The sequence below is a fragment of the Bos indicus genome, chromosome 2, assembly GCF_029378745.1.
Source record: "Bos indicus isolate NIAB-ARS_2022 breed Sahiwal x Tharparkar chromosome 2, NIAB-ARS_B.indTharparkar_mat_pri_1.0, whole genome shotgun sequence".
In the NCBI taxonomy this organism is placed as follows: domain Eukaryota; kingdom Metazoa; phylum Chordata; class Mammalia; order Artiodactyla; family Bovidae; genus Bos; species Bos indicus.
In genome coordinates this window covers 91001890-91026917 of record NC_091761.1, presented here as the reverse complement: position 1 = coordinate 91026917, position 25028 = coordinate 91001890, and the positions used below count along the sequence as shown (strand labels likewise).

Genomic DNA, 25028 nt, shown 5'->3' with positions numbered 1-25028 from the left:
GCATAGAATAACTGTAGAATAATACAAAAGCAGCAGCTAACTATTTCTCTGAGAAGAGTGATGTTAAAGACAAGTAGGGGAAGACTACTTACTGTATTATTTTTATTATCTATAATTTTTATCATGTGCATATATTAACTGCACAGAAAGAAAAGAGAGAGAGAGGGAGGGAAGGAGGGAAGGCAGGAAGAAAGGGAGGAAAAGAGGGAAGGAGGGAAAGAGGAATACAGGCCGGGAGGTAAACTTGTAAAATACACAATTCCAGAATTAGCTCCTTGGAGGCAAGAAATCCCACCAAATTGAAATTTACTTCCAAAAGAAATTTATACTAGTTCATAAAGAAAAGTGGGTCACTTAAAAATGTTATATGTATTTTCATTTTGGAATAAACTATAGTTAATTTCACCTTGACTAGCCTTTATCAGAAAAAGTAGCAAAGATTTCCAATTAAAATAATACTGAAGAAATAAAAACATGTTACTCACAAAGACAACAGACAGGGAAGGAGGCAAGAGCAGAAAAGAGGTTTCAATGAAGTTTCCAAAGCAGATGTCTAAGTGGTAACTTAGCTGCGGTCTGACTATAAACTTAAATCAAGACTTTCTGATCTGCCCTGACACAAGTTCTAGATTTCTGTGGCAAGAAAAGTATCTTGTCATTCACAGGAAAGCAATGAATAATTTGCTGCATTTTCAACTTCTTACATGAATAAACAAACTTAATTGTTTAACAAGTATCAAGAGCTAGGAAACTAATGTTTCATTTCATTTGAAAATGAAATGTGGCTGTGTTCATTTCTAGTTCAACTCAGAATTGACTATTTGTACAGAAAACACACACACACATACACACAAAAACCTCAAGAACACATTTCACTTTAAAAATATAAATTTTAAAATATCATTTTTTTATGTATAGATCTATAAATGAGGTCACAAAGTCAATATGTGCCAGTAATTCTGCTAAACCTATATTGAGACAGGGGATGTTACTTCAGGGGGCTTCCCAGGTAGCTCAGTGGTAAAGAATGGCCTGCCAGTGATGGAGATGCGGGTTCAATCCCTGGTTGGGAAGATCCCCTGGAGGGAATGGCAACCCCCTCTAGTATTCTTGCCTGAGAAATCTTATGGACAGAGGAGCCTGGTGGGCTACAGTTCATGGGGCTGCAGTCAGACACAAATGAGCAACTGAGCAGGCACGTGTAACTGGAAGTTTTTCAAATTTAAACAAAATTGTATTTCAGGCTAAATTTCTGTCATTTTACTGTACAATCTTCTCAATAAATTTTCACATTATAAAAGGATAAATTTACTAATTTTACTTAAATTAAATCTACTGAGTCTACCTTTGCTGTGCTGTACTTAGTCACTCAGTTGTGTCCAACTCTTAGCAACCCCATGGAATGTAGCCCGCCAGACCCCTCTGTCCACGGGGATTCTCCAGGCAAGAATACTGGAATGGGTTGCCGTGCCCTCCTCCAGGGGATCTTCCCAACCCACGGATCGAATCCAGGTCTCCCACGTTGCAGGCAGATTCTTTCCTATCTGAGCCACCAGGGAAGCCCCATTAAAACTACTGAGCCTACCTTTCGAAAAATTAAACCTCATTTGATTTAAGCCAATTATTTAATCACAGTGTACTTTGGTTGCCTTTGAGCTTTAAAAAAAAATCTATGAAAAGGGATTAATACCAAGAACGGTAAGCTAAGCTGAACTATGTTTGTGTCTAAGAAGGGTAGAGGTGAAATCTATACACCTACCTGTTTACACCTAAACACCTATAAAATGAATAGGCTTATAAACTGGCCAAATAAAAAGATCCACAGAGAAACCAGTCTGTACTCAGAACAATATTATTTTATCGTATCTCAACTTACTCATGCAGGGGTTCCCTGAGAAATGAAAATTATTCCAAGGGTGTCTCCAGAGCAAAAAGACTGGGAGAAACTGCTTGAGAGATTAACTAGACCGGCTCTGTATTTAAGGACACAAGACAGATCCTCGGGCATGATATTGTAGGACTCTTTCCAGGAGAATCTGGCCTAAGAGGAGAAAAAAACAAAAAAAAACCTACTTTTGAGAGACGCTGCATCATCATTCAACTTTGAGATCCTCCAGTCTACCAGACTGACCTGCACTCAGACTGAAAACCTAACCAGCAATTTTGTATCTTTTTTAAATATTAATAGAAAACTAAGGAAAGTTTCCAACCAGAAAGACATGGCTCAAGACAAAAAGGTCTCTCAGGACAACGAAGAAGGCAAAGAAAACTTGGAGGGTATTTATACCTTTTATAAATGTTTTCAGAAGACACTGACAAGACAAGGAATAACTTAAAAGATACTAACACAAAAAGTAAGGTTAAATCCTTCCCAAAAATGATTATGTCCAAAGAATTTAAACTCAGTTGAAGTGATAGAAAATACATCTGCTAGAAGAACAACAACAACAACAAAAGACATGGAAACTAGGACAGAAATAAGAAAATTATAGATTGAATCCAAGAGGTTCCACATAGTGGTGGTTCCAACAAGATAAAACAAAGATAACAGAAAGAACAAATTAGAGAAGAAAAGGTCCCAGAAACAAAGAGTCTGTAAAATTCACAGAGTAACCAGCACACTGAATGGGAGAAAACAACCCTACACCAAGGCAATCACTTCAGAACAGTGGTAGCACTTTCACAAAGAAACACACACACACACACACAAACCATACACAAAGGACTAAGAAGCAGAATGGCGTCCAGACTTCCCAAAGGCTTTTCTAGAGCCTAAAAAATGAAGTCCTTTCAATTATCAGTAGAAACATTATTTCCAACCTGGAATTCTATACTGAGTTAAACCATTAAGTGCAAAGACAGATAAGTGCAGACATTCAAGGTCTTAAAAAACACTTTGGAGGTTATGCTCTAGTAAAACAAGTTCCAGAGATCAGGGTGTCCAAAAACAGGAGGAGAAGGAGTTTCCAGAGACATTCCAAGGCAAAAGCCATGCCATCAATCTGGAAACAATGTGACAGTTGGGAATAGGAGGATAGGAGATTCCAGAAAGGCTATCTTCAAGAAAAAATTAAAACTGACAAAGTACTGGATGCGTTTTAAAATACTTGAAAGAAAGTTTGTTATGAAAACTTTGGGGATGACTTAGTCAGAGGCACACAGAAAATAAAGCAAACCAAAAGCCTTTTCAATCTCAAGGAGCCTAAAAAGTTATAAAAGAAAGGAAATATAATCGTAGCATACCACAAGGTTCTGCTGTAAATAGTATTTACACAGTCATAATAATATAAACATTAATAATAATTTAACCGAGAGTGCTGTAACTACAACGGGAAGACTGGGAAGGACAATAAAGGACCAAGTCTACAGCTGTCAAAGTAGGAAGTCACTGTATAATACACGAAGATGAACAAAGAAATCCTGCAGCAGTTATCAGTCATTTAGAAATATGTAGGTGAACACCTGAAGAAACCAAGAGGTGAAAGCAGCTGTCTCAAAGTGGCAAGAAGCGGGAGTGGAAAGAGATGTGGCAGGGAGACACTTCACTTGATTAGGAGTTTTAGTGTTACTTGACATTTTAAATTACATACATGTACTTTGATAAAAATAAAATTTAAATTTTAAAATACGGTATCTGACAAACATACTATTTCTTCTTCAAGTAGTTTGGCAATGGAAATAGCTTACTTTATCTACTCCCTTCCTGTCTATTGCTGAGTCATCTATCATCTTAACCCACCCTTACCTCCCCTCCATCCTCAGAGAAAGAAGTGTCCTTAATTGTTTCTGAGATTTCCAGACTACACCCTGTGCTGGCCCACTGCCTCTCATTTTCCATGACCTTGCTCCATCTATTATTTCCTCCTCTTGAACTTGCAGTCTTTCATTTTCTTGTGAATCCTTCCCCAAACCTATAAAACATGCCGCAGTTCTCCCCATCCTATAAGTAAACAAGTGAACTTTAGCTCACCTCTTGGTCCTGTTTTGTCACCTTCCTTACAGTGAGACAGTAATTAATACTCCGCAAGGGCAATCTATAATCATTACCTCTACTTCCTCAACCAAAACTTTAACCTGATTTGTGTCCCCAACATGCTATTCTAACATTAACAACTGGACTGAAATGTCAAATTCAAAAGCCTATTCTCCAGGCTCAGCCTACTTGTTACCACCACAGAATTTTAAAATCTTTACCATCTCCTCCTTGAAATCCAAATCTTTCTCTTGGCTTTCTCGACACTAACTATTCTACCACCACATTCTTAGGCTTCTTCGTTGGCTTTTCTATCTACCGTCCCCTGGTGGCTCAGCTGGTAAAGAATCCACCTGCAATGCAGGGGACCTGGGTTCAAACCTGGATTTGGAAAGATCCCTTGGAGAAGAGAAAGATAACCCACTCCAGTATTCTGGCCTGGAGAATTCCATGGACTGTATATCCACGGGGGTCACAAAGAGTCGGACACGACTGAGCAACTTTCACTTAACACATTATTGACCGGAGACATATTACAGCCACAGGCATTAGCTTCTACAAAAATTTCCCCAGTCAGTAATATGCTAAAATGCTTGTATTCTCCCACCGTTGTATCCTCAGCATTCTCCTATCATCTTATCCATCCTAGTAACTAATCATTTCAATTACCACCCACACGCAAACACTTAGCATGAAGTGTGGGTTAAATGAATGTTTACTGAGCTGAAGTAAACAAGTCCCAATTTTTTGCCTCCAGTTCAAACTGTACCCCCAAGTTCTAAACTGTATTTGCCACAATTTAGAAAATTACCTGAATTTCCTGAGAGCACAAACTAAGTATGCCCAAAACTGAACTCATTTTTCTCTTCCCAAACTGGCATTACTCAGTGTTGTCTCAGTTAGTACATCCAACCCTCAACTCCTCCTTTCTCCATCCCTACATCCAACAGGTTACTGAACCCAAGTTTCCTCAGTCTCCTTTATCCTTACCATTCCCACTGCCAAAGCAACTAAATTCATGTGCTTGATGCCTTCGACAGTCTCTCCCATCTCACATTTGCAGTCTACTCATCCGAGATATTTACCAACTCTGTGTATTTGAAGAGTGTAAACACCACTAATGTAATCAATTTATTTTTAATGCCTAAACCCCTGGATGATGAGGATGATAAAAATAATGTGAAAATAGCTAATATCAAGAGATTCCTTATTATTCCTACACAGAAATTACAAAACATTTTGTCCTTCTAACAAATGCTAGGCTGGATAAAACTGAAGCTGGAATCAAGATTGCCAGGAGAAAAATCAATAACGTCAGACATGTAGATGATACACCCTAATGGCAGAAAGTGAAGAAAAACTGAAGAGCCTCTTGATGAAAGTGAAAGAAGAGAGTGAAAAGTCAGCTAACTCAACATTCAAAAACTAAGATCATGGCATCAGTCCCATCACTTCATGGCAAATAGATGAGGAAAAAATGGAAACAGTGACAGACTTTATTTTCTTGGGCTCCAAAATCACTGCAGACAGTGACTGCAGCCATGAAATTAAAAGATGCTTGCTCCTTGGAAGAAAAGCTACGACAAACCTAGACACCATATTAAAAAAGCAGAGATATCACTTTGCTGACAAAGGGCCATCTAGTCAAAGCTATGGGTTTTCCCAGTAGTCATGTACGGGTGTGTGAGCTGAACCATAAAGAAGGCTGAACACCAAAGAATTGATGTTTTCGAACTGTGATTCTGGAGAAGACTCCTGAGGGTCCCTTGGACAGAAGATCAAATCAGTCAATCCTAAAGGAAATCAACCCTGAATATTCACTGGAAAGACTCATGCTGAAGCTGAAGCTCCAATACTTTGGCCACCTGGTGCAAAGAGTTGACTCACCTGCAAAGAAAAGTCCCTGATGCGGAAAGATTGAGGGCAGGAGGAGAAGGGAGCAACAGAGGATTAGATGGTTGGATGGCATCACTGACTCAATAAGCATGCATCTAAGCAAACTCTGGGAGACAGTGAAGGACAGGGAAGCCTGGTGTGCTGCAGTCCATGGGGCTGCAAAGAGGCAAACATGAATGAGCAACTGAACAACAATGACCTTGAATAACAAGGGGTTATGACCACTGACTCTCTGCATAGAAGAAAATTCAAATATAACTTTAGAGTCGGCCATCTGGTTCCACAGTTCCACATGTCCAGATTCAATCAAGCTCAGATCAGGTATGTTGTAGCATGATTTAGACTTTTAAAGTTCACGTATAAATGGACCAGGACAATGCAAACCTGCTTTGTTCAAGGGTCAACTTATTACTAAATATTAGTTAGTATCCCATTTTTACAGGTGAAGTGAATTTGCCCAAAGTTAAACAGCTACTAAGTAAGCAGTAATACCAAGATTTGAACCTGACAGTCTAGCTCCAATGGTATTATGCATGGGATACATTTGAATTCACACATTCTATTCCAGGCCATTCTGTAAACTTACCTTCCTACTCTCTTTTTCGACTGCTTGCTCTCTTTCCTCCCCACACATCCTATACTCTACATTTTAAGACATAGGACTGAATATGACATGTATATGTTCACACCTCTATGATCCAGCTGTAAAATGCTGGTCCTCTCTTTCCAACTCAAAGCAAAATCCATCTCCTCTGAATTTCTATACCCACTCCCTACAGAATTACTCACTTCTCTATGAACCCAAAGCTCTCATATTACATACTTAGGAACCTGTCTTACAAGGCTGGTTTGTGTCTTTGGAGTTCTCTTTTACATTCCTGTATTGCACAGTTGAAGAGGGCATGGCAACCCACTCCAGTATTCTTGCCTGGAGAATCCCCATGGACAGAGGAGCCTGGTGGGCTATAGTCCATGGGTTCACAAAGAGTTGCACACAACTGAGCGACTAAGCACACCACACAGTTACTAACACAGAGTAGTTCAAAGATTATAGAATTGAACTTAATTCAATATAAATTCTATTAGCCAAGATGCTGAACTAATAATAAGGTTCCAGTTGCCTCATCTTCAATGTTTGTAAAATACAGATATTAAAACCAAAAGGATTCCCCTGAAAGTGTGAGATTACCAGCAATCCTCCAAATGGTTAGAAACACCTAAGTCTCTAAGCTGCATATTTCACAAAGTACTAGAAAGCAGACGTCTAAGATGGCACCAATATTAAGTTCCCTTTCACTACTTCCTTATTATTAGTCCAGAGAAGTCCATCTCTTATTGCTGCTCTTGCCACACTCCCAGCTCAATTAATAACCATATTCATACACAACAAATGCATCCAAAGTAATGGAAAAATGAGCAAAAACACAACTTGCTGTCTACCTATTAGTGAGCCATACTGCAAAAATAATTTTTACACATACTGTACCAATGCCTTTTTCTCTAAAGAGGAGTTTTCAAACTATTTCCCTTTTTTGCTTCTAGTAACTGTTTTTCAAACACAGAATTCAGCAAAATCAAAGAGGTGCAAGGTACTTTCAAGATCTGGAGTAGGTAGGGCCTGGGAACTTGCATTTTTAACAAAGACCCTAAATGATTCTGATACAAATGAACCACAGATCGCACTCCAAACAGTTCTGGATGTTCTTGGCAACTTGAAATGTCATACCACCATGAAAACTAAGCCTACAGTGGCAATTCATGCTATATCCACTACAACCAGAAGCAAAAACTAGTATGACACACAGCAGCTCACTTTTATACTGAGGTACTGTGCTGGGTATTTTTCACTTTTCTTACATTTAATCCTTACTACCATATGAAGTAAATATCATCACCGATTATATTAATACAAATGAGAAAGTTAAGGGATAGAAAGTTAATCACTTCCCTGTATCATGTGGCTTCTGAGTGGTAGAGGACAGAATGTCTACCCAGAGCCTGTGCTCCTGCCCTCTTTGTGCCGCCTCTCTATTTGTAATTCATCCGTTTGACATTATACAGAGTAAGACAAAGTCAGGTAAAAGGAGGGAAGGAACAAAAACTTCACCTTCTTCACCATTTTATCTACAGTTAACACTGCTGCCTAGTTATCTTCTCTAAGCCTATCTCAGCTTCTAATGACAAACCACTTGGCCCTGGAAATGGCAGGCATTGAAGGTGGGAAGTTGAAGCTATCTGTCAGGGACAGGTGTTTGGATTACCTTATAGTCCTCAAGAGAAGGAAGTTCTCAATTAGCCAATGATTAACTGTAACCCTGGGGGAATAAAGCAAGTGGGGAGGGAGCTGACTGAATAGGGACACCCCTCAAAAGATCCTGAGACCTTCAAACAGGGGACTTTCAGACTGGATTCCTAACAAAGATTAGGGCATCCAACTCACCTACAAGCTGACTGCCTGATCTAGATGGACCCCAGAATTTGAGTTACATGAGGTTTATTTAATAAGGTAGACCCTTGCCTCTACCAATAAGGATGTCTGCATTTCACTGAAGCTGAATACTAGCAGTAATCTCCTTCAATCAAAAAGGGAGTATCTGATGTGCACCTGAAACTCTGTAAATCAACTATGTTTCAGTGAAAAATAATAAAGGACTTCTCTGGTGGCCCAGGGGTAAAGATTTCACACGTTCCCTGCAAGGAGCATGAGTTGGATCCCTGGTCAGGGGAGATCCCACATGCCATGTAGGGCGTCCAGAGGGGAAAAAAAAGGAATAAAAAAATTTTAAAGGAAGTCTCATGATTTATCCCTTTCCTTCCAGATTTAGTTTGTGCTAAGAGGACAGTATTTTGGGGGGCTCCAAAATCACTGCAGATGGTGACTGCAGCCATGAAATTAAAAGACACTTACTCCTTGGAAGGAAAGTTATGACCAACCTAGATAGCATATTGAAAAGCAGAGATATTACTTTGCCAACAAAGGTCCGTCTAGTCAAGGCTATGGTTTTTCTAGTGGTCATGTACGGATGTGAGAGTTGGACTGAAAGAAAGCTGAGCACCGAAGAACTGATGCTTTTGAACTGTGGTGTTGGAGAAGACTCTTGAGAGTCCCTTGGACTGCAAGGAGATCCAACCAGTCCATCCTAAAGGAGATCAGTCCTGGGTGTTCACTGGAAGGACTGATGCTAAAGCTGAAACTCCAATACTTTGGCCACCTCATGCAAAGAGCTGACTCACTGGAAAAGACCCTGATGCTGGGAGGGGTTGGGGGCAGGAGGAGAAGGGGACGACAGAGGATGAGATGGCTGGATGGCATCACCAACTCAATGGACATGAGTTTGAGTGAACTCCAGGAGCTGGTGATGGACAGGGAAGCCTGGCGGGCTGTGATTCATGGGGTCGCACAGAGTCAGACATGACTGAAGCGACTTAGCGGCAGCAGCAGCAGAGCAAAACAAGAGCACATTCCTGGGAAGGAAGCTATCAGATACTCAGATGGTATAACTCAGTAACAAGCAGTATCCCTTTTTCACACCCAAGTGAGAGCGCTCCATTCGAAGAAAAAGGTTTTATTTTTCTGTTTTGTTTGTGTGTGGGGCGGGGTGGGGGGTGGAGGGTGGGAGGAGAGGGCTAATGAAAAGAGTCAATTTTACAGCATGAATACTCTATGAAATGACAGATCTGAGATAAAGAAGCTTTGGGAAACATGAAAAGTGGGCATATGGGAGTCTGAGATCCTGGAAAATAGAGCCCTTCTAGAAAGATAAGAAAAGAGCACCTTCCTCCACACATTCCCAATACTTAATTTAACCCGGCTCTCATCAGGTCGCTGCTTTTTAAGGGTCAAATAGTTCAGAGAGTAGTCAGATGTTGTTATCAGACCATCAGATCACCACCTGCTTCCTCCATCTTAACTGCCTACCTAAGTAGTTCTCCTTTCTTTCCACCTGCCACATTACACCGGCTCCAGAAGGTTGAAAGCAAACTGAATAGATTATGTTCACCATATACCTCTAAGAGCTGCTTGGAAAACTAAGCACATGTCATTTTTGGTGTGCTACATATTTCCCCTGTACTATCTTACACACCATGAAGCTTCCTCCTTGATACAATGTAAAAGACATGGTTTTGGAGTGCCACTCATCAGAGTTCAAATATCCACTCCACTGCTTGCTCTCCAAAATCCCCTGTGAGAGTTAAAGTAAGAATCAGGAAGTAAGTCACTCAAAGTAGGAGCTAAATAAGAGCTATTATTTGAGGGAGAGGGATTTTTTCTTCAACAAAGTTTAGAATAAAGCATTTTGCATGTTTGAAAGTTTTAAAACAGTACTCTTGTTTCACTATCAATCATTTTTCAGGACAATTCTCTCCCCTCAAAGTATCCACCATCTAAAATCTTTGATAAAATAAATGGTAGAAAAGATTCATCCCATTCCCTGCAATTCTGAATGAACCCTTGAAACCATTTCATTATCATTTTTATTTGGTTAGGAAGTACTGTACTACGTTTCCTGAAATAATCAGCCATTCTGCCTAAAAATTCTAACAAGTTTCCCAAACAGGGTAAGACAACGGTAGATGCTGGCAGTATTAAAACACAAGCTAGAAACCACACACTCCTCTTTTCAGGAGATTCTACAAAGACAATCAGATGATAAATATTATCTCTTTCAATGTCTACAATCTGAATTTGTCTTATGAATGACTACTGAGGAATTCAACAGCTCCATTCAGGACCTTTCCCAAAAAAGCTCCCAGGTCTAGAGAAAAACAATTTTTGATGCTAAGTCACTTCTGTCGTGTCCGACTCTGTGCGACCCCATAGATGGCAGCCCACCAGGCTCCCCCGTCCCTGGGATTCTCCAGGCAAGAACACTGGAGTGGGTTGCCATTTCCTTCTCCAATGCATGAAAGTGAAAAGTGAAAGTGAAGTCGCTCAGTCATAACCGACTCTTAGCGACCCATGGACTGCAGCCTACCAGGCTCCTCCGTCCATGGGATTTTCCAGGCAAGAGTACTGGAGTGGGTTGCCATTGCCTTCTCCGAAAACAATTTTTAGGTCCCTAAAATAACAAGAAGGAGACAAAGCTTTAGATCTTGTTCTTAAAAAAAAAAAAAAAAAATGGTTTTATATCCTAAACACAAAATCAGTATATCAGAAATATACCAGACCCTCAAAGCCCATAAACCTTCCAAAGGAATCTTGCTTAACTTACTTCTCACTTCTTGCTACCCACTTAGTCTTAGGAAATGCTAACACACTCCCAGCCTTACGTCTCTTCAGGGATCCAACCAAACCTGCTATGCTAGTGCACTCAAGTTACCCAAATCTGACACTGTTTTGTGAAAGAGAAAGGCTTAGCAACAAACATGCACTATACTAACATCAACCATGTCACTAAAGTGACAAACTACTCTTAGCCTCACTCCCAAGAGAGGGTAAGCGATAGACAGCGGGCGGCCAGAACCCCAGGTTTATCATTAACACATCTGCTTAGGCACAAGGTTAGCGACTGCATCTCCACGGACCAGGACCAACTCAAGGCGGACGGAGGGATGAATGAGGCGGCCGGGAGCGGCGGAGGGGACTCGGGGCTGGCCCGGGGAAGGCGGGGCCGCACCGCCCAGGTCCCGCCCCCAGCCCCGCCCACGGCCACCCCGGCACCGCGGTAGCGCCGCAGTCCCCGCGCGGTAGCGGCGCGCGCCCCGGACCCCTTCCCGCCGCCGCCTTTCCCTCTTCGCGCAGCCCCCAGCACCTACCTGCTTTGCAAACCGGGGCGCTCGGGCTCCTCCTCTCCGGGGAGCTTCGGCTGTGCTCCGGGGACCTCCTCCGGTGCCGGACGCGGGCTGGGGGTGGGGCCGCGCTCACCTCTCCAGTCCACAGGTGGGTGGGCGACGAGCAGGGCGATGACACGGTACCCAGTAGCGGTGGCGGCGGCTGCGGCCGTGGGGGGCTTCCGCGGGCCCCTGGCGCGGCGGCGCGCGTGGGGCTGGTGCCTCGCGTGGACGTCGCGGACGCGCCCGTCTGCGTGGCCACCGTGGGGCTGGTGCGCGCGGCCGCACTCCCGCCGCCCCGCGTGGGGCTCGTGCTGCGCGAGGCGGTGCGCGGGGCCCCGCCGCTGCCGCCGCCGCCCGAGGGGCCTGAGGCGCCACCACAGCAGCCGCCGTTGTTGTTGCCGCCGCCGCCGCCGCCGTTGCTCCGCGTGGGGCTGCCATGTTGCTGCTGCTGCTTCAGCTGGAACGGAACCGTCGCCCTCATGGGCTGCAGGCGGCTCCCGGATCCCCCGGCCGTGGCGACCGCACTGCCCCCGAGGGAGCCGGCCGGCGTGGGGGACCCATTGCGCCTCACCCGCTGGGACATGGTCCCCCCCTCCCTGGTGACTGGGCGAGACGTGGGGTGGTTTTGTTGTTAGAAGGCAGGGGGAGGATTCTCGAGGCTGGAGGGAAGGCCTCCGCGACGGGGTGACGAAGCCGGAGTCTGGGGTGCTGGGGGCTCCCGGGCCGCGGCCGGCAGCAACGAGGTGGTGCAGCCGTCGCCGCCGCTGCTCCTCCTCATCAACAATAGTGTCTCCTTCGCTGCCCCCGCCCCCCGCGAGCGCCCATTGGTGCAGCGTCAGCCGCGCTCGAGCCGCTCCACCGTGCCCATTGGCTGCGAGGAGCTCGGGTCCCGGGCCCCGGGGCCTTAGAGAACCTGGGTTTGCGCGGAGACCGTCTGCTCTTTAAAGAGAAAGAGACCCGCCCCCCCGGGGGGAGGGGGAGCGGAGGAAACAGGCTGTGTGTATGTGTAGTGTGTGCGCGCGCGCGCGTGTGAGTGTACACGTGAGTGTACACGCGTACGCCTGCGCCTGGCCACGCGCAATCTTTTCCTTCCCACTGGGGGGAGCCCTGGGGACTCAGATTCTGGAATATTGCCAAAGGGATTGCCCCCGAACCAGAGCGGTCCCCAGGGATGTCTCAAGTCTTTTCCCCCCAACTCATTTCCTTAACTCAGTATTTACTGGCACAGTCTGTGTTCCTGAGTCTCTTTCTGGCATTTTTTTCCCTTGATCTTTTTGTTCTGTCCTAATTCCATCAACGTCTTGACAGGGCTCAAAGGAAAAGAAATTTAATGTTACTGGCATTTTACACCTTGTTTCTCTTTTTTTTAAAGCTCTGTAGAGAGCCAAATCTTAGAAAGATTAAAACTGCTGGTTTGAATGCTGTTTTAGATTGTATCAACGAAGCCCAGTAACCAAATGCTATTGCTACATCTCCTGTATCTCAAGTAATCAAGAATTTATTTCAATCAGCCACTTCCGAGTTCCCCGATACCTTGGAAAGATGATTGTTGCCTTACAAGTTTGTTAAGTGCCATAGTTTTCAAAGGGCCTATTTTATCCTCACAGTCATTATTTGAGACAGAAGTGGACCAGCCATTCGTATTTTTGTCTAGTGGAGAAAACAGGTCTTTGTAGAATGGGCAAGAAATCAGTAACACTAGTTCTCAAATAACCTGAAAGGCTCTTCATCAAGACAAAAAAAGAAAAAAAGTGAACCCATACCCCACATACTCATTTCCCAAGCTATATACTCCCTGTGCATGACCTGTTTTCCCTTTACTACTTCATTAGATAAATATTCTAGACAGATTTCATCCTGTAAAAATATGGGAGTGGAGGGCCCAGTGTGATTTGCTCTGGACCTGAAATTCTGCTGGGTCCTATACACTGTGGTGGAGAGCCTTTGAGGACCTAGAAAAGAGATTCATATTCCAGATCCACAACATACTCTGTGGCTGGGATAAGTCACCAGCCACTTTCCTTTATCTGTAAAATGCAGTTAAACAATACCATCTCTTTCATACAATTGTGATTTTCAACCAAGAGTTAAATGAGAGTATGGTGCATACAAGGGATTCCCTGGTGGCTCAGACGGTAAAGTGTCTCCCTGCAATGCAGGAGACCCGGGTTCGATCCCTGAGTTGGGAAGGTCCCCTGGAGAAGGAAATGGCAACCCACTCCAGTACTCTTGCCTAGAAAATTCAATGGATGGAGGAGCCTGGTGGGCTACAGTCCATGGAGTCGCAAAGAGTCGGACATGACTGAGCAACTTCACTTCACTTCACTTCCTGGTGCAAAGTACTCAGTACTTTGAGTCTCCATGTGATTCAGAGGCCCATGTCTCTCCTTATCACGCATTCCTCCCCTCTTCCCTACCAGAAAGAAAGGCCCCAGGCCCTTATTCTAGGACCTTCCTTAAATTGGCTGGTGCTCTAGATAGACCTAACATCACTACTCATCCCAATAACCTGGAATGAAGACAAAAGCAACTTCTCCCTAGACAAGGAGAAGGAAGTTGCAAACACCAATGCAGACAGCTAAAGCTAGTCTTAAAATAATGAGTAAGAGAGAAGATAAGCCACAAGACTACCCTAGAAGCTGTATCTGGTACTTTGTCCTATGCAGAGTAGTAAAGTGAAAGTTGCTCAGTTGTGTCCGACTCTTTGCAACCCCCTGGACTATACAATCCATGGAATTCTCCAGGCCAGAATACTGGAGAGGGTAGCCTTTACCTTTTCCAGGGTATCTTCCTAACCCAGGGATGGAACCTAGGTCTCCTACATTGCAGGCAGATTCTTTACCAGCTAAGCCACAAGGGAAGCCCAAGAATACTGGTGGGTAGCCTATCTCTTCTCTAGCAGATCTTCCTGACCCAGGAATTGAACCATGGTCTCCTGCATTGCAGGTGGATTCTTTACCAACTGAACTATCAGGAAGAAAAGTTGTAACCCAACGCATATTCACTGAGTTAAACTGAGGGAGTTCCACAGCCCTAATGTCTTAGACTTCCTGACCAATTACTTTTTAAAAAAATTTTACTGCAGTTTTGTTGATTTACAATGTTGTATTAATTTCTGCTATACAACAAAATGACTGTGTGTGTGTTCTTTTTCATATTCTTTTCTATTATGGTTTATCACAGGATATTGAATATGGTTCCCTGTGTTATACAGAAAGACCTTCTTGTTTATCCATCCTATATGTAATAGTTTGCATCTGCTAATCCCAAATTCCCAATCCATCCCTCCCCCACTTCTCTTCCCCCTTGGTAACCACAAGTCTGTTCTATATGTCTGTGAGTCTGTTTCTGGTTTGTAGGTGTGTTCACTTGTGTCATATTTTACATTCTGCACCAAGTGATAGCATGTGGTATTTGTCTTTCTGATTTACTTCAGTTAGAATGATCTCTAGGTCCATCCATGTTGCTACAAATGGCATTATCTGAGCAATATTCCATTGTATACACAAAATCTTCTTTATCCATTCATCTGTTCCAAAATTGACAAAACCCTTGGATACTTAAGATGTCATTTTTAAGGAGTATTTCAAGAAATAGTCTCATTAAAAGATGGAACTAAGAATTCGAGTCAGTTCTAGTGAGGTGGATGAATCGCCTGATATACAGAGTGAAGTAAGTCAGAAAGAGAAACACAAATATCATACCTTAACACATATATATGGAATCTAGAAAAATGGTACTGATGAACCTATTTGCAAGGCAGGAATAGAGACTCTGACACAGAGAAAGACTTCTAGACACAGTAAGGGAAGGAGAGGGTGTGACAAATTGAGAGTGTAGCATTGAAACATAGTTGCTATATAATCGGAACTCAACCCAGTGCTCTGTAACAACCTAAAGGGATGGGATGGGATGGGGGAGAGGGGGTGGGAGGGAGGTTCAAGAGGGAAAGCAGATGTGTATGCTTAATGGCTGATTCACATTGTTGTATGGCAGAAACCAACACAACATTGTAAAGCAACTATCCTCCGATGAAAAAAGAGAAAAAATAACCATAGTTCTACCCTGGGAGAAAAACCTCTGTTAAACCTGTTTATCTATTAGTATGTGCATGTTGTTATTTTTGTTGTTTTTTTACAATAATAGAATTTTATATTATTAAAAAAAATACTTGTTTGGATGTCTGAGAACTCTTCATTCTGTTTTTAAGATTTGATGGCAATGCATAAAAGCATTATATACTCTTGCCCTTGACTTACATTATCTGTTGATAAAGATTCAAAACGATATGCATCAAGGTTCAGTTCAGCCATGTCCAACTCTTTGCGACCCCATGGGCTTCAGCACAGTAGGCTTCCCTGTCCATTGCCAACTCCTGGAGCTTGCTCAAACTCATGTCCATTGAGTTGGTGATGCCATCCAACCAGCTCATCACTGATATTCAGTTTGCTAGTTCATCTACAAACACAGTCCATGTATTTCAAGACTCGATGAAATAAACATGTCTCCCTGTGGTTTAACCCTGTTCTTAGGATATAATTTGAATTTTCCATTTTCTCTCCAAGGTTAACTGTATGAAGTTGAAGAAGCAATACATTGAATAGGCTTATTGGTATTTAATTTCCAGAAGACAGGATTATCAATAGACTCATTTGCTTCCATGGTTTTTAAACTATTGTAAATGATCTTGTTAATGGTAAAGGAGGATGGGTTGTGAGAAAAGCTGATCATCCTGTAATTTTTTTTTCTTCCTATAGTTTTGATAGTCTAGACCATATCTCTTTACAGATCTCTAAAATGTTATTGAGTGAAACATTACACAGCCACTAAAATGACAATTAGGAAGTCATTAAGTTTCTTTCACTTTCAAATGGAAAAAATTTATGCATTCATTTTAGCTACAGCCATGCAAAAATGTTTATGCATTATAAATAAATACTGGAAGATAAAATACTTATATGAAAATAGTTATTTTAAGGTGGGAGTGAAGGAGGTGTTTTTTCCCCCAAGAAATGTTGATATACAATTTCCTAACAAAAGGGAAGAATTATCAGAACATAAACTATTGAGTGATGTTCTCTACTTAAAATTTGACTGCTAATTCACTGAAACTTTGTCTTAGGCCATTTCCTCAAGGCCTTCCATAGCACCACACAGTGCAGTGTTACTTTTACCCTCTGACTATTCCTTGGTCACTTTGCTGGCTCCTTCTCAACCTGATCCTTAAAATGGTGAGAGGATCTCAGGATTTCATACTAAGCCCTTCACTCCACTCACTTCCTAGACAGATTCATGTGTACACAGACTCCGGCTGACCATTATATTGCCATCTTTTCCCTGTCTGCTCAACCTCACACCTTGTATCTCACACGTGCCTCAAATTGTGTCCACAGCTGAATTCATCATTCTCCCACCACTTACCCACAAACAACTGGCTCTTCTTCCAGTTTTCACTTATCCCTGTCAATGGTACCACTCAGTCATCTAAATCAAAACTTCAGAAATCATCTTGGTCCTCCAGCTCTCTTACAGTAAGTCCAGTGACCCACCGTATCTTAACTACTCTGGCTTCTAAATCTCTTATGGATCTACCATTATTCTGCAAACTTGCCAGCTTCTCTAGCCAAGCCTCTATCTTCTCTGGCCTGTGCTCCTACGTAGCCACTCTAACCAAGATCATCTCTGCCCTGGCCTCCTCCAAGCTCCTCCCTCCTCCATGCGCTCTATTTCTCACCTGTAATCCATTCCCCACCTGTAATCCATTCCCCACACAGCTAGTGGTATTTTAAAAACACAGACTTAGGACTTCCCCTAGTAGTCCAGTGATTAAGAATCTGCTTGCCAATGCAGGGGACACAGGTTTGATCCCTGGTCTGGAAGATCCCATATGCTGCAGAGCAACTAAGCCTGTAAGCTGCAACTACGGAGCCCATGTGGCGCAACTACTGAAACCCACACACATAGAGCCCGTCCTCTGCCACAAGCGAAGCCACCGCAATGAGAAGTCCAAGCACCACAATGAAGAGTAGTCCCTGCTCATCACAACTAGAGAAAGCCTGCATGCAGCCAAGAGTAAATAAATAAAAATTAAAAGAAAAAAACAACACAAACTTAATCATCTCACTCTGCTGCCTGAAGATTTTCATTTCCTTAGGACGAAGCTCCCAATCCTGAGGGTTAGCAAGTATTCACATGTGCCCGCCTCTTCCTCTCTAGGCTTTAGCCATAGTGGTCTTCTTTGATTCTCCCCAATATTCCATACTCTATAGAGTATCCTGAGGCTTTCACACGTGTTATTTCCTCTGCCTGAAACAATCCTCACTCTAGTCATTTGGCCAACTCCTAACCCATTTTTATATCAGGGAGGCCTGGATTGACTTGCTCCCTACATAAATTATCCTCTCCAGGTTAACAGTAATATCATACTTCCCTGTTGCGGTCGTCATAACGTGATCATCTGTTCAGTATCTGTCTTCTCAAAATTTTAAGCTCTACAAGAGCTTGTCTGTTCACTTAACAAGTGTTCATTTGCAGCCTTCTATGTGCAGAGCACTGAGAGAGGCATTGGCTCTACAGCAGTGAACAAAGCCACAAACTCCTTGTCCTCTTAGACGTACATCTGCTGGAAAGAGACAATGAACAACACAGACGTGCGTGCGCACACACATGAATAAATTATCAATTACAAAGTTCTATGAACTAAACCACAGAGGGCCATGAAAGAGAACAACAATGGAAAGCCAGCTAAGACAGATGCACAGGACATTCTGAAAAGATGACATTTAAGATAGGACCTAAAATAAGAATGTGCCATCCTTTAGGCCCTGGTAAAGGATTTTGAATAAAGCTGAGCCCACTCATTGCTTATATCACCATAGCCTGTCTCATTCAAAAGAAACAGCAAGTACCAAAAATAAAAATGAAAAGCAATGTTTATAGAAGTTTATGAAATAAGCACAAAAGGGAAATTTCTGTGTATGAGTCTCAGTAAACAGTACTTTTTAAAAATCTTGATCTATCTATTTCTCTTAAGTTCTACCTATCACAGCACAACAGTCTGCAATTGCACTTCTCTTTAAATTTGACCCCCAAACTAGACCAGACCTGGACCTGACTCTTCTTTCCTTGACCTCCTTCTCTAACCTTTTAAGAGACCATTCTTGATCCTTGAATAACCTCCTGCTCTTGCTCATGTAAATCAATCTGTCCTTTCTGATCTCATCAGTTCTTTATCTCTACCAATTTACCCTCATCAACACAACAGAAGCCCCAGGCCCAGGGGTAAGAATCTTCCCAGAAAGGAGTGGGAATGAAGAATACTTATATTTTTAGTTTTGTTTACTTGTTGTGTTTTGTGTTTGTTACCAGTACTGTAGCTGTTGCTTTCACACTGGGAATCCATTCTGGCCACTGTATAGAGAAGGGCTTGTAAGGTAGCAAGAGGAAGCAGGGAAAATAGTAGAGCACCTATTGCAAGAAGTCTAAGCAAGGAGGGTTGCAGGGGGACAAACAGCAGATGGTGTCAAGATCTGCCTTCTAGGTAGAACTAATTTGTCTTGCAGGTGGGAGGTCAGGGAGAGGAGCTGTCAGGCAAGGCCCCCACGTCTCCAGCTTGAACACCTTGGTGGATGGTGGTCTGTTTACAGAGATAGGGACAAGAGGAGGGACAAACAACTTTGGGATCAAAATCAGTCTAGGTTTGGATGTATTGAGTTTCTTATGAATTTTATTTAAAAGGAGTCATCAAAAAGGTGAACGGGCTTCCCTTGTGGCTCAGTGATAAATAACCTACCCTACAATGCAGGAGACACAAGTTCAATCCCTGCTGGGAAGATCCCCTGGAGAAGGAAGCGACAACCCACTCCTGGGAGTTTGCCTGGGAAAACTCATGGACAGAGGAGCCTGGCAGGATACAGTCTGTGGTGTCACAAAAGAGTCGGACATGACTTAGTGACTAAACAACAACATCAAAAAGGCATTGTAAAAAAAAAAAAAAAAAGGCATTGTATATATGAAAGTCAAGTTCAGAAACATTAGTCCTGGAAGTGTAAATTTGGGAGTTTTCATATGTAGATATTATTTGTAGCCATGTGAGCAAACGAGACAACTAAAGAATTAACCACTACTTCTCAGCCTTAGCACAGAGCCTGGCACATAATAAATGCTCAAAACTACTTAAGCTCCCGTCTGTGTTGTTCACTCTTATATCCTCACACTTAGGACAGTGTCCAGCATACAGCAGGTGCTCAATAATGTCCTGTGAATGAAATAAATGATTTTGCAACTATCCATTCACAGCTTCAAAACAGTCTTTTCATACCTATGAGTCTTAGACTCCAAAGACAATCTAATCTGCTCTCACCATAGGATGTTACTCTAGTTCAGTAGACAGTCTCAAAACCTGGTGACAAATTTAAGTAATGTGGTATCCCCATTACAGAAATTATAGAAAATTACAGAAATTACGTGCTTCCTTAAAACCAGAACCCAGGTCTTTTGACTCAAATTTCAGCATTCTTTCAACATAGCAGGGATGACTTTCAACCGACTAGCAGCTGCTCTGGGTAGTTCAGTTCAGTTCAGTGTAGTCGCTCAGTCGTGTCTGACAGTTTGTGATCCCATGAACCGCAGCACGCCAAGCCTCCCTGTCCATCACCAACTCCCGGAGTTTACCCCAGCTCATGTGCATTGAGTTGGTGATGCCATCCAACCATCTCATCCTCTGTCATCCACTTCTCCTGCCTTCAATCTTTCCCAACATCAGGGTCTTTTCAAATGAGTCAGCTCTTCACATCAGGTGGCCAAAATATTGGAGTTTCAGCTTCAACATCAGTCCTTCCAATGAACACCCAGGACTGATCTCCTTTAGGATGGACTGGTTGGATCTCCTTGCTGTCCAAGGGACTCTCAAGAGTCTTCTCCAACACCACAGAAGCATCAATTCTTCGGTGCTCAGCTTTCTTTATAGTCCAGCTCTCACATCCATGCATGAGCACTGGAAAAACCATAGCCTTGACTAGATGGGCCTTTTGTACCTACTAATTCACATTTGCTGTGAAGAAAGAAAAAAGAAAAACCAAGGAATCAGGTTTGGAACAGTGAGTATTACTACTTAAAACAATCTTCTAGGGCTTCCCTGGTTGCTCAGCAGTAAAGAATCCACCTGCCAATGCAGTAAACACAGGTTTGATCCCTGATCCGGGAAGATCCCACATGCCTTGGAACAACTAAGCCCATGCTCCACAAATACTGAGCATGTGCTCTAGAGCCCGGGAGCCCCAACTACTGTAGCCTGCATGCCCTAGAGTCTGTGCGCCACAAGAGAAGCCACTGCAATGAGAAGCCTGCACACCACAACTGGAGAGCAGCTCACAGCAGCCAGAAAAAAGCCCACACAGCTATAAAGATCCAGCACAACCAGAAATAACTAACTAAATAAATAAAATTATTTTTTTAAAAAAGCTTCTTGTACTTCTCTGCCATGTGAGCCTTTCCGTCAAGATTCAGCTAAAACATCATATGGCCTTTTTCATTTCCCAAAAGCTAGGTATTCACTCCCTCCTCTCTTTGTTCCTTGATCTTGTGCTGTCAGAGATATGGTTCCCATTATACCAGCAGTTTTGTGTCTTTTCAGAAACTCTTTGATCTGTGTATTAGAAGAAACATTAATGAACAAAGGTATGGTATAGAACAGTGTACACTGCCAATAACGCTTTTCTCTTTAAGGATTATAGTTACACACATGCTTGTGTGTGCATGCATAGAATATTTCTGGAAATTCTCCCAAGAAACTGGCCTTTGAAAAGAGGAACTAAGAGGGGTAGGGGTAGGAGGAAAATGTTCTTTTTTTTTTTTGAAAATGTTCTTTTTTATGTGTACTCTTTGTACTATATTTGAAGCCTTTAAAGCATCTTTATGTGTTAATTTTAGCAAAAAAATTAATATAAAAAATTCTCAAAACCAGATTATTTTGGTAAACACTCAGGTTTGAAATTAGGATTTATAAATGATAATTGCAGTCTTTATCTTTTTTTTTTTTTTAACTTATTTATTTAGCTGTGCTGGGTCTTAGTTGCAGCACACAAACTCTGAGTTGCAGCATGTGGGATCTAGCTCCCTGACCAGGAATCGAACTCAGGGCCCCTGCATTGGGAACCCAGAATCTTAGCCACTGGACCACCAGGAAAGTCTCTTTTTTTTCTTTTTCTTTTTTTTTTAATTGTAGTCTTCACTATCCAAAATAGTTCTCTATTTTGTTTTGACTGAGTAACATTGAGGAAATCCTGATTAACAAAGATAGGGAATTACAAATGGTAACAGTGTTCTTTTAATTGTTCTTCAACTGGACAGATTCAGATAAAAAGGAATAATTAAATGTTTATTAGAAAAAATAATAATCAAGTAGGGAACAGATGGAGGTTTGGATGAAGTAAGAATGGCAGACTATAGCTGTTAAAGCTGGGCAATAAATGTAGAGTTGTTGATTACTGTATTGTTCAGTTTGTATCTATTTCAAAGTGTTCATAATAAAATGATTTACACATTGATTCACAAAAATAGCCAACCACCACTCACATGCTTTACTACAAAAGTCAAACAATGAAAACTTTATAAAACTTTAAGGATCTGCAAAATCCTATCTACCCTACCTGTTATACATTTATCTGTTATGGCACATAAGAATGCCCATCAAGCAGATGAACTTGAACTTTGCTGTGTATTTAGTCATGTTCAGTACATATATGCTGTGGTTGCATAGTCTCATTGCAATTATTATATAAGCACATTTATGCAGATTAGATTTTTTAAAAGACCAATATAAAGCTACAATCTTTTTTAAAAACTGTTTTATTTTATTTTTGGCTGTATTGGGTCTTCATTGCTGCACAGGCTTTTCTGTAGTTGCTGTGAACTGGAGCTCCTCCCTAGTTGTGGTGTGCGGGCTTCTCTTGTCGCAGAGCATGGGCTCTAGGGTGAGTGTGCCACAGTAGCTGTGGCGTGTGGGCTCAGCAGCTGGGGTTCCCGAGTTCTAGAGCGCAGGCTCAGTAGTTGTGGTGCACAGGCTTAGTTGCTCCGAGGCATGTGGGATCTTCCTGAATCAGGGATTGAACCTGTGTCTCCTGTATTGGCAGGCAAATTCTTTACTACTGAGCCACCAGGGGAGCCTGAAGCTACATCTTTCTAAGTAATGACATGTTTACAATAAATTCAAATATATGCTCAGAAATAACAGGAAAAATTCAGTGCTGATAGCTACACAGCTATATTTATTATACTAAATTAATTGATTTTATTATAGGTGTTTTAATATTTAAATATATTTTGAAATGAAATTCAGAGCAAACATTTACTCCATCCCTAAAGCACTAGGCAATTTAAAAACCTTTCCACTAGACTGTGATAAAATTGAAGGAAGATATTTTATTCATCTCTGTCTTTTAGTACCAAACACAGTATTTTGATGAATGAATCGTGATAACTGAAAGTATAGAAAAACTGATTTCTAAGCTCCAAAGTAATCTTATTAAAAATTAATCTGAAACTATTATATATAGGATGGATAGGCAATAAGGTTGTACTGTATAGCACAGGGAACTATATTCAGTACGCTGTGATAAACCATAATGAAAAAGGATACAAAAAAAAGAGCATCTATATGTGTATAACTGAGTCACTTTGCTGTACAGCAGAGATAGCACAACATTAAAAATCAACTGTGTTTAATAAAAATGAAAATAAATAAAACTAAAAATTCATCTGTGTTGATTTTTCTTAGTACATGAAGTCCATCCTCAGTATGAACAACAATTCAACACCAAAATTTTTAATTAGGAAATAAAAATCCACAGTTCCTCAGACTTTCGTTTTTCTATGTATAAAGTAATTTATAGAAGAAGTTTTTTACTTTAAAAAATAGAGTCACATCTTGGATACAAATTTTGAGATCTGTTTCTTTTTTTCCCTTACACATATAACCTGGACATCTTTTTGCTCAGTATACATCTGGATTCTTTTTCATTCCTTTTCAAGGGTACATAGTATTCTATCATTTGGCAGCACCATAATTTAACCAATCTTTCACTAATGGACATTTCATTTATTTTCAACTTTTTGATATATCATACAATGGTGGAATGATATCTTTGCACTTATACTTTGCATTCTTGTGAGGGTATTTTAAATTTAATGTTGTATAAATGCAATCAGTTCAGTTTAGTCATTCAGTCGTCTCCGACTCTTTGCAACCCCATGGACTGCAGCACGCCAGGCCTCCCTGTCCATCACCAACTCCCAGAATTTACCCAAACTCACGCCCATTGAATCGGTGATGCCATCCAACCATCTCATCCTCTGTCTTCCCTTCTCCTCTCACCTTCAATCTTTACCAACATCAGAGTCTTTTCAAATGAGTCGGCTTTTCGCATCAGGTAGCCAAAGTATTGGAGTTTCAGCTTCAACATCAGTCCTTCCAATGAAAAGTCAGGACTGATTTCCTTTAGGATGGACTGGTTGGATCTCCTCGCAGTCCAAGGGACTCTCAAGAGTCTTCTCCAACACCACAGTTCAAAAGCATCAATTCTTCGGCGCTCAGCCTTCTTCACAGTCCAACTCTCACATCCATACGTGACCACTGGAAAAACCTTAGCTTTGACTAGATGGACCTTTGTTGGCAAAGTAATGTCTCTGCTTTTTAATATGCTGTCTAGGTTGGTCATAACTTTTCTTCCAAGCAGTAAGCGTCATGGCTGCAGACACCATCTGCAGTGATTTTGGAGCCCCCCAAAATAAAATCTGTCACTGTTTCCCCATCTATTTGCCATGAAATGATGGGACCAGATGCCATGATCTTAGTTATATATATACACAAATTAAGAAGTCAAATAGCTTTAGAAGGCTGATTTTCTTAAATGGTCATTTGATTTCATTGCCCTTCCCAAATCCTCCAAAGAATTGTTAAATCTCTCTGAAAATGATTAGTAGTTTGTCTTTTTCCTTAAAGATGCCTTAAGGGAAGCTTCTTCTCTCCTGCTATGTTTAAATCCTAGAAATATTCTAGGATTTCTGCATAGCTGTCAGCCTGGGATTTCCCTTCACTTCTTGGCTATGCAACATGTTCCCTTAACCCAGGAAACTTCTGTTTTTATTTCTTTGCTTGTTCATTCCTTTTTTGTGTGTGTGATAGCTTCTTAAGAAAGAGTGTCTAGAGGGTAAATTTCTGAGACATTGCATGTTTGCCAAAGTCTTTTTTCCATCCTTACAATTAATGAAGATTTGGCTTGGAAAGAATGTTTCCTCAGAAAGTTGAAGACATAGCTCCATTGTCATACAGCATTCAGTGTTGATCCAACCTAGCACCATTGTGATTTCTGATCCTTTATATAAG

The 25028-nt window shown here is 41.8% G+C and overlaps 1 protein-coding gene across 1 annotated transcript in view; it reads right to left on the bottom strand.

Annotated features, from left to right (window-relative positions):
* FAM117B (family with sequence similarity 117 member B) overlaps positions 1-12365 on the bottom strand; it is a 73924-nt gene extending 61559 nt beyond the window's left edge. The window contains exon 1 of the mRNA XM_070770295.1: positions 11627-12365. Within this exon, the coding sequence (XP_070626396.1) occupies positions 11627-12227 (601 nt within the window). The 5' untranslated portion in view covers positions 12228-12365. The remainder of the gene's footprint in view (positions 1-11626) is intronic.
* Between the last annotated feature and the right edge of the window lie 12663 nt (positions 12366-25028).